Source organism: Toxotes jaculatrix, chromosome 2 (genome assembly GCF_017976425.1).
Source record: "Toxotes jaculatrix isolate fToxJac2 chromosome 2, fToxJac2.pri, whole genome shotgun sequence".
Lineage (NCBI taxonomy): Eukaryota > Metazoa > Chordata > Actinopteri > Toxotidae > Toxotes > Toxotes jaculatrix.
This window is the reverse complement of record NC_054395.1, coordinates 5,865,848-5,886,059: the sequence shown is the minus strand read 5'-3', so window position 1 is coordinate 5,886,059 and position 20,212 is coordinate 5,865,848. Positions and strand designations below refer to the sequence as shown.

Sequence of the window (20,212 nt, the reverse complement as noted above, 5' to 3'; positions counted from 1 at the left end):
AGTTGCCCCATCCAGAGAAATCAGGGTTCATTAATGTTTGATTAGCTGCCCCTGGAGTCTCTTTGTAATTATTTTTTAGCACAAAACATCACACACACACACACACATTGGTCAGAGAATACATAAACTCTCTTAAAATAAAATACACCTGTCAGTGGATTTGTATGTCAATGTGATGTAATTCCCTGTGTAATAATTAAACAATCTGTGGATTTTAAACTTAGTTAATGAGGAACTGATTTCCCCCCCGACGTTTGAATATAGAAAGCCACAAACTGAGGCCTGTGTGTCAGAGTAAAAGACTCATTGTACCTTCATCCACACCAGACTGCGTCAGGTCATCTGCAGCTGTGAACAGCTGCTAAACACAGATTCTTTCTCTTTATCCCCCATGCTATGATTGTTTTATCTTGTATTATCCTTCACCAATTTTTAAACTCTTACATTCTACCTTTCTCTCACTTTTTTTTTCTGATCTCATTCATTTCACTCTTATCCTCATCTCCCTACACACACACACACACACACACACACACCCTCCCTCCCTCTTTGCATCACCATGGCCTGGGTTTCAGCGGGAACTTGGTTTCTAATCCCGACTGTTGATTAAGGATTACAGCTGAAGAGCCAGGAGCTTTCTCTGATGTGTTATTGCTGATCTGCTGTTGAGCCGCCTACGCCTCCCCCTCTGCTGCCTGCCTCCACCCAGAGGATGCTCTGAGCATGATAGCTGTCAAACTGTTATTTGAATACATGTTAAAACTGTCCCGCACACCATGCAAATGAGCCCCACACGTCTGTCCACCCACCCATGGCATCCATCCATTTATCCATTCTTCCCTCCACCCAAAGTCTCCTCCATCTAACATGATACCAGTAGAGACATAAAGTAGGTGTCATCCTTACATTTTTATTTATTTATTTAGTTAGTTAGTTAGTTAGTCTGATATGTTTTGTTTTAGGGAAGAAATGTCCAGAACATATTTGGAACACCCTGTGATTTAAGACAACCGTAGAGATAAAATATTTAAAAAAAAATAAAACACAATATATTTAAAAAGACAGTTATATGCATTTTGACACACTGGACAGCTCTCCTCTCTCCCTTTCATCAAAGTCAGTTTAAGCCAGCGAAACCAAGAGTACGATTAGTATGAGCTTGTTCCTCTTTTCGCCACCTCAGTCAGATGCACGCAGCTCAAACTTCCTCCTACCAGTCCAGTGCGCTGCGCTCTGTCGCCCCGTCAACATCTTCAACCTAACCCAGAGAAAGAAGCGACTGTACAGGGATGGAACCAACATAAAGGAGATGAGGAGTATTCTCAACACAGCCATCCGAAGTTAGAAGATCACATATAAGCCACAGAAATAAGAGTCGAAGTGATTGATTGAAGCGCGGTAAGTGTCCTCTTCATCTGAGTTTGCGTGTGTGGACTGGGAGTAGTCAAAGCGTCTGAATGGTGACTATAAGAAAAACAGACACACTATGAAGTTAGTGCCTCTGACAAATTTAGGGCAGGATAAGACGGTGTGCTTTGATGGTCGACAAAATAACTCATGTAGTTTTACAGCAAGGATGCTAAGTTCCAAAAAGAGGAACTTTGAGTAGAATCAACCACCGCCTACAGAAGTCACCGTCCACCAGCATCATGCACAGGAGCCGATGAAGCGCGAAAGTGTGTCCGAAGTCAGATAAACGCAATTGTATATCGCATTCGCATCCACGTTTTAATTTCACTTTGACTGTGTGTGTGTGTGTGCGCGCGCGCGCGTGCCAGTTATTTTTAGACTGTCCATCTAGACTAAACCAGAAACTAGTCTAGTTTCAGTTGTGTTCTGTTCTTCCCGTGCTTGTGCATTAACTTAGACTGTCAATGTTGAATCAGCTTTAAAGTACAAACATCCTCTATCTGTGAATATAAATTGTGCCGTATAAAGACGTGTGCTGTGAATAGTGTAACCTTTAAAGAAAAGCTCTTTAATCCCAGGGAATCTTACGTGGAAACTCTTTGTTCAGAAAACATTACTGTGTAACATGCAATGCAGAAATGCCGACGTTACATCATACTGGTGGCCAATGTTAAAATCCCTTTCTAGCATGGATGTTGCATTAATAATGCAGCCAGCGTTTCCCCATATGTTGTCAACAGAAGAGTAAATGATTGCAACCTCAGGGTTCTTTTTTTTTTTTTTTTTTTTTTCAAATGACACCACATTCATGGTTGGTTGCTAGAGTGTTTCTTGTTTTGTCAGAGCAGCAGAATTTGAATATTGGAGTCAAAACCCACCTTCCTGTTTAAAAAAAAAACATTGTATGTCTGTTACTCAATTCATAATTCAGTTAATAAGAGGTCTGTAAATATTGATAGACTGCCCATCAAAATTTCTGAGAGCCCAAGGTAATGTTAGTCAAATGTTCAACATTTTAAAAGCTGGAACCAGGGGATTTTGTGCCATTGATTGACAAAAACAATTAATCAGTTATCAAAGTAGTTGCTGATTCATTTTCTATGGATTAAATGTTTCACGACTAATCTTACACCATGTCGACCATTGTCAAGCAGAAGTTATATAACCGATGTACAACTCTCAATACATATGTAATTACATTACAACATACCACATTTCTGCATACACTAGAAATACTATGTTATACTACAGAAAATATGTTGTAATTTAGTCTTAAATGTATGAAATTGTTATATAACTAAAAATGGACAATGGAGCTCCATGATATTCGATGCAGTTGTGTCATGCAGTACATGTAGTGACAAGTAAGACGAAACTGAGACTGAGACAGTCCTTACTCCAGAGTCTTCTGTCTTTTATTATTAAAGTAATTTAATAATAATGCAAGTAGCAAGTAGTTCCTTGAGCTCGTGGGAAGATATGTTCTGTCTTTCTTTCTGTCGTTCTTTGTTTCTTTGTTTCTTTCCTTCTTTCTGTCCATTTGTTCTGTTGGTTGTGTGCCAGACCAGCAGGTGATGTTGTTATGGCTTGAGGCAGTCCCAAACAGGTACACACAGCTCAACAGCTAGAAAACTTATATCTGAAGAAAAAAATAAGCACACACATGAATTATTCCTGTCTTCTGTCTCCTGAGAGACATTTGGCTCTAGTGTGTTCCTGTAGTTTGATGGTAGAATAACATATGAGATCTTGCATTAATGAGGCCGTAGTGTAATCGAGGCAATCAGCTTAACTGCCAGAGTAGAACTAGTAGCAGCCTGCCGTCTCACTGCTCAGACAGATACATAGTGCAGATGGACACGCTGTGCAACTTTCATAACTCTGATAAAGACGTGACATGGAAGTCTGTAACGCTGAGGTACGTTTGGACGTCATTTTTGTGCATTTGTGTTGAGTTGTGGTCTTAAATGGGCCAAGCATCACTGCCCACTTGTTATCCACACACTGTGAAAGTTTGCACGGAATGTGGCTGCCTGTCTTATGGTCTCACAGACTCATGACCACACTGCCTGATGTTTGCAGTGCTACTTATTTGCATTGAATGGTAATTCTGAACTGGGCCTCTACATGATGCTATCATCAGTATACAGTGTGACAGAAGAGAAGGCAACTTTTTCTTTTGATTAATATTTTGGAGTGGTGGAGATGTAGATGAAATTTTGGGCTGAACTCTTAATAGTCATTATATTAAAAAGTCATTTTTAGCACATTTTTATAAAATGACTGGCTACAGTTTTAGCTCCTGATCAGTAACAATCACACTTCCTCTCAAAACTGTTCAAAATAGAGATGAAGGCTGAGCAGTAACACCAGTAACATCTAAAAGATGGCACTGACAGTCTCCTCTTTCAAGTGAGTTTAATTTATAAGAAATTAAACACGTCCTCGCTCAGTTCAGCCAGTAGCTTATGGTGGCTAATGTTTTAGCTAGATGCTGTGTGACTGATGTTACTGAGCGCATTCACTGACATTATTACTCTTTTTATACTTGTGCTATTGTCATATTGCATTTTAACATCCGACCATAGACTGTATAGCATCTGACACATAAACATTATGGTGTCTTTAAAGCAGCTGACCTAAGATAATCTTGTTATATTTGGCTCGATCCAGGCTAGCTTTTTCCAGTTTTTGTGCTAAGCTAACATGGCTCCTGGCTGTGGCCTTGTATTTTAGCATACAAACATTAGAGTGGTTTCAATCTTCTCACCTAACTCTCAGCAAGAAAGTGAATAAGTGTATTTCCTAAAATGTAAAATCATTCTTTTAAGTGTTAGAAATCCGCACTTGAGTTCTTTTGCCATATTGCAGGTAATATGGCAGGAGGTAATGGGAAATCATATAGTTATTCTGACGATTTGAACACAAGATGCTGTAATATTCTGTCCCAAAATGAGAACGTTAGCAAACAAACAAACAAAAAAAAACCCCACTCCTGCATACAACAAAAATCCTGTTTACCAGAGAGTTTTACACATGTTGGCTAGTTCATCTGTTGATGGAATTCAGAAACTTTTTTACTTCGTAACCAGGATATAACAATTATATAAACAATAAATAATAATAACAGTAATGATATAGGTTAGGGTTTCCACCATTAGACATAATCTTTGTTCAGACATGATTGTGACATGAACCCAGACTGTGACATTCCACAGACTGAATTGTGTATGTGAAAGGTTTATTTTTAAGGCTGATGTGGTCTGGACAGGAACACAAAAGTCACAAAGAAGAGCAGAACAAACAGGAGAGAAAAACAGGATCACAGAAATGAAACTGTTAGCGTAGTCAAAAATAAGCAGTTTCTCATAGATCTATCTCTCAAATCCTCACCAAATGGAAACTTGTTGCTGAAGTTGGCACAAACATTCTTTAACCAGCATCTGTCTATTTTCTTGAAGTCATCAGATTTTGTCATGCAAAACATTTTTTTTAAACTTCTGCTGTAGTTAATACACTTCTCACATGCTTCATGCTCTAACAGGGTTCAATAGGCTTAACCACTGACTGTGTGTCTGCACTGATGGTGTTGTTTGGGAGTTTTAGGTGTTTAGTCCTGAAGAGATGTGTGACCTCCTTTCTGCTGCTGACTAGACCTGCTTACGTTGGCTTATGTCCCCGTTCTCTGTGTGCTGTTTAGGGGGGTGAGTACGTAATAAGTTGTGTTATCATTCATGACCTTGTGGTGATATATTTCCACTTTGGTCTGTGCTTTGTGCTTTAAAGAGAGCTGTAGGTGTGAGAACTGTCAAGTTGGTTTACTGCCCCAGCCTTCAGTTTAGGCTTGAAGGGCAGGTACTGTACTGAGGTCTCTCTATGGTTCTAATCCTGTGTCTGTGGTTGTGTGGGAATCATTGAGGATGCAGCTTATATTAAATGGCGGATTGGTCAAACTAGCACCATCTACCTATCTTATACACTACCTTCTACACAGAAGCAAAAGCAGGTGGAGCAGAGTTTATGTCACTGTGCTGCTACCTGCTCTAAAGCTGGTTGTTGAGGAAGTTCTCTCTCTCTCTTCTCTCTCAGCTCAGCTGTTGAAGGAACAGTTTGACATTTTGGGAAATATGCTTATTTGCTTTCTTCCTGAGAGTTAAAGAGACAGCAAGGCTGGAGCCAGCCATACATGATCACTATATGAAGTGTGGACGCAGGGGGGAAACAGACTGGCTGTCTCTTTCTTTCTGGGAGTGGCTATTTCCTGGATTATTGTCAGAACGAGATATGTTAATCAGTGGGCTTTAGAGGTGTTGGAAGGTGGATTTTTTTTTAACCTTTTAAAATACTGGACCAGGCTTGACATCTGCTTACATTAGCTTCAGATTAAGCGTACAGACATGAGGGTGGCATCGATCTTTTGATCTGACTCTCTGCAAGAAAGCAATTAAAGGTGTTTCCCAGGATGTCAACGTATTCCTTTTATATTATGTTTCCAGCCAGAGACACATCAGGAGTTGGGACCACTATTTACTGGGATTTTCCCCCTTGAAGTCGCAAAGTCCCCTTAGCAGGTGAATATCAAGTTAAAATTATATAAGAAGAAGAGGTGTCACCTAGTGAGTCATCATCTCATCATAGAACGGAGTTCATTCTTTTTATAAACACTTAAGAAGCAAACTCTAATACGTTCCTTATTGGTGAAATATCAGACATCCAGTGAATACAAAAGGTACCAGTGGTACAAAGGTCAGTGGTAAACTCCCCAAGGTAAAAAAAAAAAAAAAAGAAGAAGAAGAAGAAAAAGACATAAAGAAGTTTAGGTCTCAAAAAACTGACAAATCCTGTAAATGTGATAGAAAACAGGTCTTTTTCAAGGATGAAGAAACTGGTTCACTCACAGTTTGCCTGCAGCATTCAAAGGAAATAAAACCCTGAATATTAATGCAAAAAGTTCCTACAGGTGATCCAACTTTAGTTGATGACTTACAAACCCTCTGTCTGTGATGAACAAACTGTTACTACACCCTCTGATGTTTTATCAGGACAATACTGTACTGCAGGAAGTAGTTGTGTATATTTCTGTCAGAGTGGAGACAGACTGGTTGGTCAGTGCTTCATCCTACAGCAACATAATGACCCAGAACATTAGAAGAACAGAACCAGACGGAGGCTTCACATGATAGAGACCTGCACATATATGCAAAGATATGCAAAGATCTGTGGATAATGGTGGAGTCCCATTAGGGCATTCTGCCTCTGATCATAGAGCTAGATTATATTGTGTAACTAATAGTGCATGTTATGTTTATTGTTCTTGTTTATGGAGATATATGAAAGGTTTAACCTGCAGTTGAAGTCATAATTTGAAAAATTCCAACTCTGCCTCCCACAGTCATAGAATCTAAAAAAAACACTGTCAGCCTTGCCTTTTGTATCAGTGAAAATAGTCAGGGAGCCACATCTGTTCATTACTTGGAAGAGGAATTGCACTAAGTTTAAAATAGAAATCAAAAGTGTCTAAAGAAACCTGTCCCTTCCTTTGATTACACATCTAAAAGAGGAACAAGGTTTAGAACAGCGAGAAAAGGGAAGCAAACGCGTTAACACCACTAGTTTTGACCTCAAGAACTCTGAGCACTTCCTGTGTCTAAATGTTCAAATGAAACATTTTCCATTGCTTACCACAGTGTATTAATGTCACCAGAGCAGGTAATACTTTTGGTACAAAATGGAGATATTTATTGCAGAACAGATCACGAGATGCAGGCAGAAACATTTCAAGTTTTTTTTTCAGTGCTGATGGTTCCTGTTGCTTGTGAAAGAAAAATATCTGCTAGGGATATCAGTGGTAGTTTTGCTCAATCCATAAGCAAAACTCTAAAATCATTCATCTGTTTGCTTGGTAACAGTTGCTTTTCAGTTCTCACGATAAACATTACTTCCTTCGTTGAGTGCAATCATCAGCTTCTCTGAGCTAAAGAGAGATAAGTTACAAAGTATAGCTCTCCTTTGTCCTCTGCATGGACATGAACCAATGCGTGCTATAAAACGCAGCTTCTATCTCCTGTCACAGTTCCCTCTTTGTTTTTGTTCCTGTTAGACCTTGTTCCACATAATTGCATACACATTTACATGTAGATGCAGATACAAAATAATACAAAGTATTCCCTAGATGTTAGAGTTGGATATGGGGGTTTGTGTGTAAATACTTGTGTTGCCATAGTAGATAGAGTCATTGTAGTGTTCATTCTTGATCTTTGTATACATACATGATACGTAAGAGTCAGGACGGTTTTGCAGCTGTTGGGTTACAGACATCTTTAAAAATCTGTTAAGTCAGAATGAACACCAATCATGTAGAGACTGCAGAAGCATCCATCATCCCAAAAATCCTACAGTCAAGATCATCCAGGAAGTTGAGTGACTGAGTTAGCTATAAGACATCTTTGTGTTCTCAGTCTTCCCCCTGCGGCAAGGAATATCTAACAGCATCATGTGATATGTGACTTTCACACCACATCCACCCATTGTTAGAAACATTTTGAAACATATTTACAGTAGCACCCAGCTGAGAATAGATAAGGTCTCAGTTCTGTGTCACAGAGCTTAAAGTGTCACAGTTGGCAAATTCACTGTCGACTCTAGATGCTGCCTGCTCATTAAAATCTACGTGTCCTAAAGAAATGTGAGATCAATACATGCACAATGCCCAAGTAATACAGGCTGCGACCGATCATGTGACTGACTTTTTTATTCCGTGATGATCCTCAAGAAGGTATGTGACCACAGATGCAAGTGAAAGTTAAAAAAAAAGGAGACAAAAGAAGTGCGTAATACAAGTGGTTAATATCATAATGGTTAGTAAATAAATAAATGAATATACAAATAAGCATAAAAGCACACAATGTTAAATGTTCAATAGCTACTTAAAGCTACTTAGAGTTGACTGTTTTTCTCTTTAATTTAAAAGAGGACTCCCCCAGGTTAGCATTGCACTCCTATAACATTGTGGGATTTGTGATAAAAATCATCTCCTCATCTCCTTGAACATTACGATTATGCCATAGATATGATAACCCATCATCATCATCATCATATTTACCATTGTCTTACAGTTTTTCTGTCAAGTTAAAAACAGTCCACTGTCTTATTTTGTGCAATGCTCTTTTCATTGGATATTCTAAAAACACATATGATTCTACCTATCAAGCAAAGCTATTTAGTAAGAAATTGTCTTCAGTGCCTCAGTGCTGATCTGTGATGTTTTGCAATAACACCTCAAATAATTGCAAACACCAGATGCCACACAGAGAACATGAAAGATTATTATACGTAATATCCAGGAGTACCAGGAAGTCGCTAGTCTTATATTAACTCCTTGTAGTGTTTGACAATGTTTGATCAGCACAGTGTCTTTTGTAGTATTCAAAGGTCATTTAATGTTTTATCTGCTTATTTACAAAGTGCACATGTGAATACATTATCACAGAAACTGGTTTATAACCTGCTCATAACCTTGAGTCTTGGGGTTCTGGATGTGTGAACTAGAAATACAACAGTGTTTGTGTGACAAAAGCTTGGAAATGAACATTTATCAGATAAAAGTTCTTTTAAACAATAAACTGGTAACCTCAGCCCTCATGTCCTGCTGTTTCTCCTCTTGTCCTCCAGCAGAAGGCACCATGGGCTGTGTGGGCTCAAAGCAGGAGCAGGAGCCTCTCAGCAAAGGGACGGGTAACGATGAGCTGCAGAACCGCGCACACACGGCCCACTATGTCAAAGACCCCACCACAGGAAACTCCTCAAGCAAAGCTGTAAGCACAGATGTTGTGACAGATAAAAATCTCTGAAAAGTAACTAGTTGTTGTTCATCTTGTGGCAAATAACACCTCAACATAATAGAACACACAGAGAGGTAATCATTTACACTTTGCCTTAAAATTGCTGTGTTCTAATACAAATAAATATCACAGGGCCATTGATGGAAGACATATTCAGATCTTTGATTTCAGTACCAATGCAACAATGTAGAAATACTACAGTGCAAGTAAACATACTCATAGTTCCATCCAGTGGTTCCCAACCTAGGGATCTGATCCCCTCTAAAGGGTCGCAAGCCAAATTTGAGTGGTCATGAAATGACTAATAGGATAGAAAAGAATTGCTTTCAGTTTTTGGATTTTCCTGGATCATTTTACCTCCTTGGGTCTTGAATATAACCTGGGACATTAATTAGACACTGCTTTAAGCCAAATTGTTGGGAACTACTGGTTTAATTGTTCATTGATGCATTGTAAGTCCTCAATCTGAATAGTAACTAGTAACTAATAACTGTAGCTGGCAGATAAATGTAGAGTATAAAAACAGAACTATTGTACTCAGGTACAGTTCTAAAGTATATATACGTAATTACTTTTCCATCACTGAGCATGCATCTTAAGCCATATTACTGTATGTGTAAACAAAAAAATGTTTGTGGACCTGTTGACAAGTAAAAGGGCAGTGACTTTAAATGGAGAATGAGGAAGATTAATGGTATCAAATGCGGAAACAGCGAAAGTGTGATGAGGTACAGGAGAGAAAAGTGTTTCACTGGTTACTCCCACAGGTGATAGTGGACAGTTTTCCAGAGCTTTTCAGAGAGGATGTATGTGCACTGACATACACTGTTCACATTCCTGTGGCTTGTTGTTAGTTTGCATACTGGTCAGACTTTGATCTGTGCCATCGGTAAAGTAGCAGTGCTACTGTGCGAATGTGGCTCATCTGGCGACTACTTCCTGTGTGATGACTGTAACAACTCTTGTACCCTCAATGAAAAAAAAAGGAAGTGACAGAAAAGGAACAGCGTACTCAGACAGGAGACGTATTATTAAAACTTGAGTATTAAGCAATGCCTAAGATACGTATTATCTCAGTCTTTTGGGCTGGCAGACTATACCGTAGCTCTAGCATGGCACTTTGCTGAGAGTGGGGTTTCTGATGCCGAGAAAACCAATTACAGACCCAGAACCCTGTACTAGAGATAACTGCTAACAACAACTTGATATTTAAACCTGATATGATGTTAAGTTCTTCCTTCCTCCCGTCCTTTCAAATGTTGAAGCTGAACTGGGGTCTTACTTACTGTGAGAAATAATTGTGCTCTTTAAAAGCTGAAACTAAAATAAATACAGTACATTATTTGATTCAAATATATATGTTGATTTATTTTAACAGAAAATAATATATAGGAACATTGCAGGACAGACCTGATTTAGACAATCTTTCACACTGACAACGTAGAATTTACTTTAAACTTTAAAATCTGTACTGTATATACCATACAAAGTGTTGTAAGCATCATGTCAGATACACAAACTTCAAAAACTGCACTAATCAGTGTTTTTGTATTTACAATGAAACAAACACATATGTATACGTATGTACTTATACATGTGAAAATGTGATGGAGTCTCTGTCTTCTTTCTCTCTACAGAGCAAAATGCCATCCAATGCAAACGCTTCAGAAGGTGAGTCACAATCTTAATCGACATACTATTATACCTCCGCTTGAAACTTGCAACCCTTGCTCCCCTGTAATTGACTCTGCGTCTTATTTTAAAGTTAAGCACTAATGAGACACTAAGGTCAGTCAATTTTCTGGTTTATTTTTTACCTCCCGCCTTGTACTGTCAACACCGCCACAGAAAAGACAGCCAGCTTAAACAACATCATCTTGGTCAGTGCTGGTTAGACAGACAGCAACACTGCCTGAAACTCAACACGACATCCGAGAGAGAGAGAGAGAGAGAGGAAGGAGAGTCAGTGTGTGGGTAGAGAGTGATATCCCCTCTCACTGTCTCACCACACAGGCCTTCAGTATATTCTATTGCTATTATTATCAAGCTTACAAGGAAGTCAGTTACATAGGCAAAGCACAGGGAACCCAGTGCTACTAACAAAGACAGACACAGTTCAGACTTGTGTCCACTAAAAAAAAAAAAAACAACATGCACAATCTGCCATGTACACTCTCACCTCTCACCTCAAACCTCATATGTCCTTTCAAGTGTAGAGTTTTCACAAGCTAAGAGAAACTAATTTGGTTTCAGCTCTATCATTGCCATTGAGTCTTTCCATCTATCTGAATCGAGTGTGAAAGTGTTTTACAAGCCCAAAGATGTTCACAGCATGTAAACAGGTTTCACGAGATAAGGCGAAGGGGTCATGTTTAACACTGCAATCTCTAAACACGAGGCCTTCTTCTTTTCTTGCTGTAGGAGAGAGCATTGCCATGGCACTATACGACTATGAGGCCATTCACGAGGGAGACCTTGGCTTCAAGAAGGGAGATAAGCTCCGAATCTTAGAGGAGTAAGTAGAATATCAGCAGTGAGAAAGATCATTAATTCTTTGTTGCTTCAGTTATAAGCTTCAGTTTCCGGACTGGTACGCTTTATCATGTCTATGTCTTTGGTGTCAACAAATATTCACACATTTTGTGCTCTCTCTCTCTCTCGCTTTTTCTCTCTCTCTCTCTCTCTCTCTCTCTCTCTCTCTCTCTCTCTCTCTCTCTCTCTCTCTCTCTGTAGGTCAGGGGAGTGGTGGAGAGCTATGTTAATCAGTACAGGCCAGGAAGGCTACATCCCCAGTAATTATGTAGCCAAAGATACTCTGGAGGCAGAGGAGTAAGTACTCACACGGAAAATAAATGTATATGCATGATTAATTTCTCACTATATATATAAATACTATACATATCAACTGTTGTCTTATTATTATCATTATCACAAACTGAAAATGTATAAGGAAGCAAAGCCCACTATATGAATGGAAAATAAGGCTTGTACAGAAAGAGCCGTTAAGAGGTTTCTGTACCAACCAACCTGTTTCCTGTTGTTGAGGTGGTTCTTTAAGGGCGTGAGCAGGAAAGATGCAGAGAGGCAGCTGCTGGCCCCTGGGAACAAAGTGGGATCCTTCATGATCCGAGACAGTGAGACCACCAAGGGTGAGTAAAAAAACACATTCATAAACAGATATTTTGGCCTTTATGATGTGAGTACTCAGTACTTCTGTACTACATGCAGTGCAGCGGGCTAAGTATTCATAAAGAGAAATTATTGACAGCAAAAACCTCATCTGACAAATAATGCAAATTGATTTTGGCAGTTACTGCTGTAACAAAAACTGTGTTTTTAACAGATGTGTACTAATTTCTTGTACCTTACACATTTTAAGCCATTGGAAATGCATTTGCACATTTGTCAGGTTGCCACAAACATGACTCCAAATTAATGCTAAAGTTGCTCAGTGTCTACCGGACGTGCAAAGTGGCAACTGTTTGCCAACACGTCAGCTACATTAGCTAAACCAGTGATAATATGACAATGCTGTACTCACAGCTTGTTTCTGATGCCCCCAAGTGACCAATCATTACATTTTTGTTAACAAATTATTAACTTCAGGGCTGACTACAGACTGAATCCTCCAAATGAATGGATAAGATGAGTAAAGGAGTTCTTCTCAGCCTGTGAAAACAGTGGTATAATGTCTTCTCTGGCTCTGAAGGGAGGCTTCTAATATTCGAAAAATGTTCTCAGGTTAAATTGTTTTGGGCTTGTGAATTTACATTTTTAACAGACAGCCTACATTAAATTATGGGAAACATAGGATCCAGCATTTTCATAGCTTGACTGATATTAGAAACTAAAAATCACTGGAGTGTCCCTTTAAGCGTCCCATGCTGATATGCAGGAAGTCCCAGAAGCTTTTCTACTCTCACAAGAAGTAGCATTTTTGGGAAACACTGGATATCTTTAGTTTTCTGACACAAAAATGTTACGATTTTAAAATTTTGAATCATCTAAAAATATAACCCAGTCAAAGATGTTGATGACAAGATGACAAAAACCCCCTGTGTGTCACCTGGTAACTACTGTTTTCTTTCTGTTTTACCACAGGCAGCTACTCTCTGTCTGTCAGGGACAGCGACATCCAGGCTGGTGACACAGTTAAACATTATAAGATCCGTACGCTGGACAACGGAGGATTCTACATCTCTCCTCGCATCACCTTCAGCACCCTGCAGGAGCTGGTCGGCCATTACAAGAGTAAGTTCATTACTGTTTACAGAGTTCAGGCTGTTTCCTCAGTTTGACAATGAATGATCTGACCTCCTCACAGCTGTCTCTCTTAGTAGACTAGTTGAGTTATTGGCTGTCCTCATTAAAAATAATGATGTAAGGAGCAAAGTCCAAAGAGTCCAAGGTCAAATATTTGTATCTGCTTATTCTAGAGCAGGGAGATGGCCTGTGCCAAACCCTGACCAACCCATGCCTGAGTCCCAAACCTGAGAAGCCATGGGAGAAAGACGCCTGGGAAATCCCAAGGTCATCTCTCAAACTGGAAAAGAGGCTTGGTGCTGGCCAGTTTGGAGAAGTCTGGATGGGTGAGATAGATATGAATCATGCTAGAACACAGTTTTTGGAGAAAGGAAGCTAGCATTTTATTTTCTAATGCTACTTCTTATTTTGTTTGAAGCCACATACAATAAGCACACCAAGGTTGCAGTGAAGACTATGAAACCTGGCAGCATGTCAGTTGAAGCCTTCATGGCGGAGGCCAACCTGATGAAGACGCTTCAGCACGACAAACTGGTCCGACTCCATGCTGTGGTCACCAAGGAGGAGCCTATCTATATCATCACAGAGTTCATGGAGAAGGGTATGTGTGTGCATACCTGACTGAATGTATGTGTGTGAATGCAGGCACAGTACGTAAAAACACTTGTGTAAAGTTGTTAGCCCTCCATTTAAATATTATTTTTTCCCCTAAACTTTTATTCTATGGAAAGCCTATAAAAAATCTATATTGTATTACACTAAAACCAAACCAAAGGAAACTCGCAAGACAGTAATTCTTACTTAGGACTAGTACTTAGGTCCCAGGGAGTGCTGTTGCAGTTTGCAGGCTGCATGTGGAAAGATTGTGTAGTAGCTGAACTAAATTTTAAAAAATAAAATAAAATCATGATCATTTGAAACTAAAGAAAAAGAAACGAATAATCTGCATATTGAGTCAGCTGTAACTTCTGAACATCTGTGTTGCATTTGAGAGTGTGCAAAAACTAGATAGCAAGCAGAGATGCCCTAACAGTTATCTTAAATTAATGGATAAATGGTTGAAATAGTTAGCTAGAAGTAGTAATTGATTGGAACATACCAGCTTCCGCCACTGCAAATGAAATGAAAACTTCAAATGAACACATTCGGAACATGATGGGTGAAGTCAATAAAGGTGGACTGGCGTTCATCTGAGTGGACTGTGGAGATACTTAAGACAAAATGGTTGGGAATCACTGCTGTACGTGAACAATTTTCCCTGTAAACTAAAGGGAAAAAGAAAATGAAATCTCACTACAGATTATATATAGATATATAGATGAAATATATCTATTGGTTGAAACTTTTTTTAAAGGATATCTGTAGTTTTTTGTTTTGTTTTGTTTTTTCCCTCATCAGGTGCACTGACCTTTACATGTGGCCTGTGGTTTATTGATGTGTTTGTGTGTGTGTGTGCCTACAGGTAGTTTATTAGACTTCATAAAGAGTGATGAGGGCAACCGTGTCCAGCTCCCCAAGCTCATCGACTTCGCTGCCCAGGTGAGTGTCATTGTCAGTCCTCCATTATACAAATCAACAGACCAGATCCTCTGGCTGTTCGGTTGTTTCATGTTTTCCTGTATTACCATCTTGAGTTCAGTAGTCCATTGTTCTATTGATAAGGATTGTGCTGAAAGTGAAAGTGCTGCAGCATATGTTTACTATATTCATTCACATTTAGATTACTGACTTAGCATGCTACAAATGTGCTAATTAGCCATAAACACAAAGTACAGTTGAAGCTGGTTGGAATGACATTACAAATACTATTTAGTCATAAACCAAAGCACTGGCCAAACTTGCTCAAAACCTCAACTGTCAACCTCATGGTAGGATAGGATAAATCCTACTCTGCGAATGCGATTTAAAAAAATACAATGAAGACATCTGTTATACAAAGAAAAAAGTGAGGTTGTAGTACTCATTTCAACTTAGTCCTGCTGTTACTTTCTGTACCTGTAGGTGGCAACATCAACATGTATGCATTATACATGTGGGTTAGCATGCATAGCGCTACTCAAAGACCAAACAGCTCCCTCTTTAAGAAAATCTGCACCCCTCTAAATGTGCATGAGTTTGTGAGTTTATGAGGGAGTTAGCACTCTGCTGCATGATCTGCTTGACATCTAATACAAAGAACAGAGAGGGAAGGGAAGAGGAAAAGGGTTACATCTGTCTGTTTTGATTCAATCCTACCATGAAAGATTTTATCACGTTAAATCACTCATCAGATAGTTAGAGAGATTAGTCTTATCTACTGCTAACGCAAGAGAGTTAAAGAGAGAGAATACTTGTGTGAATAAATTCTCACTCATATTATAGTAAATGTCTGTTGCTGTTATTACCAGCAATGCTGGTGTACTGGAAGAAGTTTTTAACGAGGAAACACTGATAATGCTGCAATTTCATTGCCAGTGACATTTACAATGAGGAACTATGTTTTGACTCTTTAACATCTCTCTAGACTGCAGAGGGCATGGCCTACATTGAGCAGAGGAACTACATCCACAGAGACCTGAGAGCTGCCAACATCCTGGTCAATAAGGCTTTAGTGTGCAAAATTGCTGACTTTGGCCTCGCTCGCATCATTGAAGACAACGAGTACACAGCCAGGGAAGGTACGACACTGTACTCACTACCAAATGTTGTGTTAGCCAGGTATCATCAGTAGAAGTGATTAAGAAACTGGTGAAGTGATGAAATGGGAACAGTCACAGTTTCGTCAGTTCAGGGGAAATTACTTAGTGTCACGAAGGTGTCAGATTTCAACATGGGTTGCAAAAATAGTGAAGACAAGTGTGACTTGCTGTATGGCTAACTGAATGAGCAGACAATGTGTTGAGTATGCGTTTGAGGGGATGTAAGTGCAGCAGGAAACGCCTCAGCAGTGGCATTAGCAGCCAGCTAACATCTCAATAACAAAGTCAACACCGGTTCACATTTTGCAATTTTCCCCCAATAACCAGGAGCCAAGTTCCCCATCAAATGGACAGCTCCTGAGGCAATCAACTATGGCTCTTTCACCATCAAATCTGACGTCTGGTCCTTTGGCATCTTGCTGACTGAGATTATCAGCTATGGACGCACACCATACCCAGGTAAGTGGATCACTAATTTCAGCTTTATAATAATAAAGCTTATACTAATTGCCATAATGTCTCTGAAGAGCAAGAACCTTACACTTGCAGTTAGTACACAATGCTTTTGTCCCATTTCTACACCTCAACTCAACAAACACATTATCCTAATTAATAAACTAATTAATTATCTTACCCTCGGTTTAAAGTGTTAAGGACTGGTAACATACTGTAGGTCCATGTTGGAATGGGATAACAGTAGTGAATTGGATTTTATTGAAGCTAGAGGCAGATGGGCAACACTCCATAAAGACTCACTGTGTGGGTGTGGAATTTCCATCTGTAGTTTTCCTCGTGTGTTGTTTAACAACACATCACCTTAGTGCTTAACAGTTTAACATGCTAACACCGGCTAATAACCATTAAAAATGTTTTAATGGTAATTAACACAGTTGAGGAAGGTCATTAGTTTAACAGGTAAGTGATCATACAACAAAGTGCTGGGCCACTTAAAATGTGGTCATGATGGGGTCAGAGGAAAAGGCAGAGGATCTGTAAAGTTATTCCAATTCCTCATGAGGGCAATGTGAATTTTTTTACCTACTTACAACCTGCTGTCCGGTTAGCTCAGTTGGTAGAGCACGAGACTCAATCTCTCGGGGTCATGGGTTTGAGGCCCACTCTGGACGGCACCACCTCCTATGGGCTCACAACCTGTGGGAGGTGCCATAGGACTTTGGTGCATTGTGGACTGGGCGGGAGTCACCCCCGCGACCTGGGCCTGGACCCAGATAAGCGGCAGATGATGACATGACACAGCAACCTATCCAGTAGTTGTAAAGATATTTAACTCAAAACCACAACCTCATGGCAGCACTAGGGGGAAAAGTCAGGGGTCATGAAAGTCAGGGGTATCATGGCTGTCTGCACAAAGTTTCATGGCAGTTTAGTTTGTCCCAAACTGGTGAACCAACCCACTGACAGTACCATCCATATGGCCTTAAAGTTAGCATGATTTATGCAATCATGTGCTCTTGATTTCAGGGATGACCAACCCAGAAGTGATTCGTTCCTTGGAAAAGGGCTACAGAATGCAGCGCTTGGACAGCTGTCCCACCGAACTCTATGAAATCATGCTGGAGTGTTGGAAGAACAAGCCTGAGGACCGTCCGACCTTTGATTACCTGCAGAGCGTCCTGGAGGATTTCTACACAGCCACAGAGAGCCAGTACCAGCAGCAGCCATGAAAATGAACATCCACAAACATGTTTTCTGTCACAATATTGCTCTATTCATACTTAACAGCAAGTCTATTTTCTACCTGCAGCAGTGCAACTCAGAGAGTGCTCTGGACTGCACTGCTGCAGTCTCTCTTTCTCCTACACATTCTCACACACATAATCTATAATAACAAGGGACTGTACAAAAATTATTGGGTTGAAACTTTATCTCTTAGAATGACAGGCCCTACCTAATATTTTGATTATTTTCATTGGGCCCTTCTCCCTTTGAATTGTAACATTGTTAAGTAACACAACTATGGTAGAGAGATTAAGACATGCAAAATATAAATACAATGCAGACAGTAGATATTATTATTACTATTACTAATGTTATGACAACACAATCCTACCTCATACTCAGGTCAGGGACACAGCACAATATATACTGTAGAATTATGTTCTAAAGGTTTGGTCATAGGCTAATATGGCCACAGCTACATCAGATGTACTGGATGTTTATCTTCATAAAACTGACCATTAAAGCTGCACATCATTATGTACAGTAAACATGTGCCCTGACATTTAGTGCACATCTCTATTTAGAGATAACTGTGGGTAACAGGTTGGTTTCATTACTGAGGTTTGCAGGGGACGTGTGGGTTCCAAAACTGGACCCAGACAGGACTTGTCTCTACATGTATAAGTGAAAATAGAAAATGTGCTTGAATAAGGATGGCACAGGATGGTTGAAGTAAAACAGACCATGAGGAAAAAGCAGGGCCCCCCATTAGTGCTGTATACATTTTTTCCCCAAAGAAAAAAAATTCTATACAGCCCTCCCTCTCTTTTTCTGCCTTATCATTTTTGTACAGTCCCTAACATTCCAACAGCTTTGAAGGTATGTCTATGTAGCATTTACAGTATGTAGAAGGCCATACTGTCCAGTACAAGCTATTGTATAATCATGACTATCTCACACACAAAATTTTATTTTACACAATACAAATGTACATGGCTATCTTCACAAAAAAAGTTATGTGAAGTGAAGTTATGTTCCAGCACACATCGTGCATTCATCAAAGGAAGGTATGACCACAACACAGATGTTCACAGTGAAATATGTACAGTGTTCAGCTGCACTGGGCTGATATCAATGATTGATCAAGCAAAGCTGTTAAATGTGCAGTGTTTTACATTGTGAAAGCAAAGTGGGGACTGTGGACTTTATAAAGGGCAGATAAATATGCAAAAATCCACTATTTCTATAGATTTTTTTTTCCATAATGCTGTGGCTTGTTCAGCATTAATCCTTAAAAGTGCCTTTTACAGTGGTTGTTGCTTTCAGACTAAACATTTACAATATATTTCCATATGCTCTGTATATTTATTGATATACATAAAGGAATACAAGTGCTTAGGAATAGGGTCTTTAATGTGAAACCATATTAACTAATTATTATTGTTGCTTTTTTTTCAGCCATAAAATGTTATGTTAAATATTATTCACACATACATTTCACATCTTTCTGCCTTTTTTCTCTGTTTGGTAAAATAAATTATTTGTTCATTTAGTACTGCTCTGAACATCACTGTATCTTATCTTGAATGTAATGGCAATCCAAAAGTAAATGCTTTTTCTATCCTTTTTTTCCTTTTTTTCTTTTTTTTTTTTTTTAGTTTTTTCTATACTGTTTGAATAATGTGTTTCTCATGTTGTTGGAAATGGTATAGCAGTTGTTGCACAGTCACTCAATGCTGAAAGGATAACGTGTTTGTTATATGGAGATAATTGAATTAAACATAAATCATATGATAACAATGTCATGTTCATTAATTGACCCAAATGACTACAGTACATATTTTGTGGGCTAAACTTTCAGCAGAATATTCTTGGGTGTTTCAAATGATGATTTCATGCTGTGACAGATTTGGTATCAGACAGAACCGTGAGCAACAATATGTGAGAGAATTTTGCTTTTACACACGTAAAGAGCTGATATTAGACAATATTGAATCATTGCATAGCACTGGACATTTATTCATAAGGTTACAAATGTTTTTGTTTTCTTCTTTATCAATGTAAAACCCTTTGCGTATTTTGTTAGATGCTTGGTTCAATACTACTGTGATAAAAATATTAAAATAAATTGTTTTAGAAACATTTATTGATCTAAATGTGTATATGTGTAACACCGTACAAGGTTTTATGTATCGTTATTTACACATTAGATTAATGTGTTTCTTGGTGTGTATGAACTGCATCCCAAGAGGCTCATTTAAAAATCGTTCGTGTGATAGTCTATGGTGATAGTTAACAGATCAGTAATTCATTTTAAACATATTACGATTTATTTGTTTT

General features: G+C 39.0%; 1 protein-coding gene across 4 annotated transcripts; it reads left to right on the top strand.

The window, feature by feature from the left end:
* The first annotated feature begins 1,208 nt into the window (after positions 1–1,208).
* hck (HCK proto-oncogene, Src family tyrosine kinase) lies at positions 1,209–20,016 on the top strand. 4 transcript variants are annotated; one of them, XM_041048271.1, is made up of 13 exons: positions 1,209–1,398; positions 9,085–9,224; positions 10,889–10,922; positions 11,673–11,766; positions 11,985–12,080; positions 12,297–12,400; positions 13,353–13,502; positions 13,688–13,840; positions 13,933–14,115; positions 14,977–15,053; positions 16,018–16,171; positions 16,520–16,651; positions 17,675–20,016. In XM_041048271.1, the coding sequence occupies exons 2-13, from the start codon at positions 9,093–9,095 to the stop codon at positions 17,875–17,877; spliced, it is 1,512 nt and encodes a 503-aa protein (XP_040904205.1). In that variant the 5' UTR covers positions 1,209–1,398; positions 9,085–9,092; the 3' UTR covers positions 17,878–20,016. The 4 variants fall into 4 exon arrangements, with proteins under 4 accessions (XP_040904205.1, XP_040904196.1, XP_040904218.1 ...); XM_041048262.1 differs by having other exon boundaries at positions 9,082–9,224; XM_041048284.1 differs by lacking the exon at positions 1,209–1,398 and adding an exon at positions 4,964–5,114.
* The last annotated feature ends 196 nt before the right edge of the window (positions 20,017–20,212 follow it).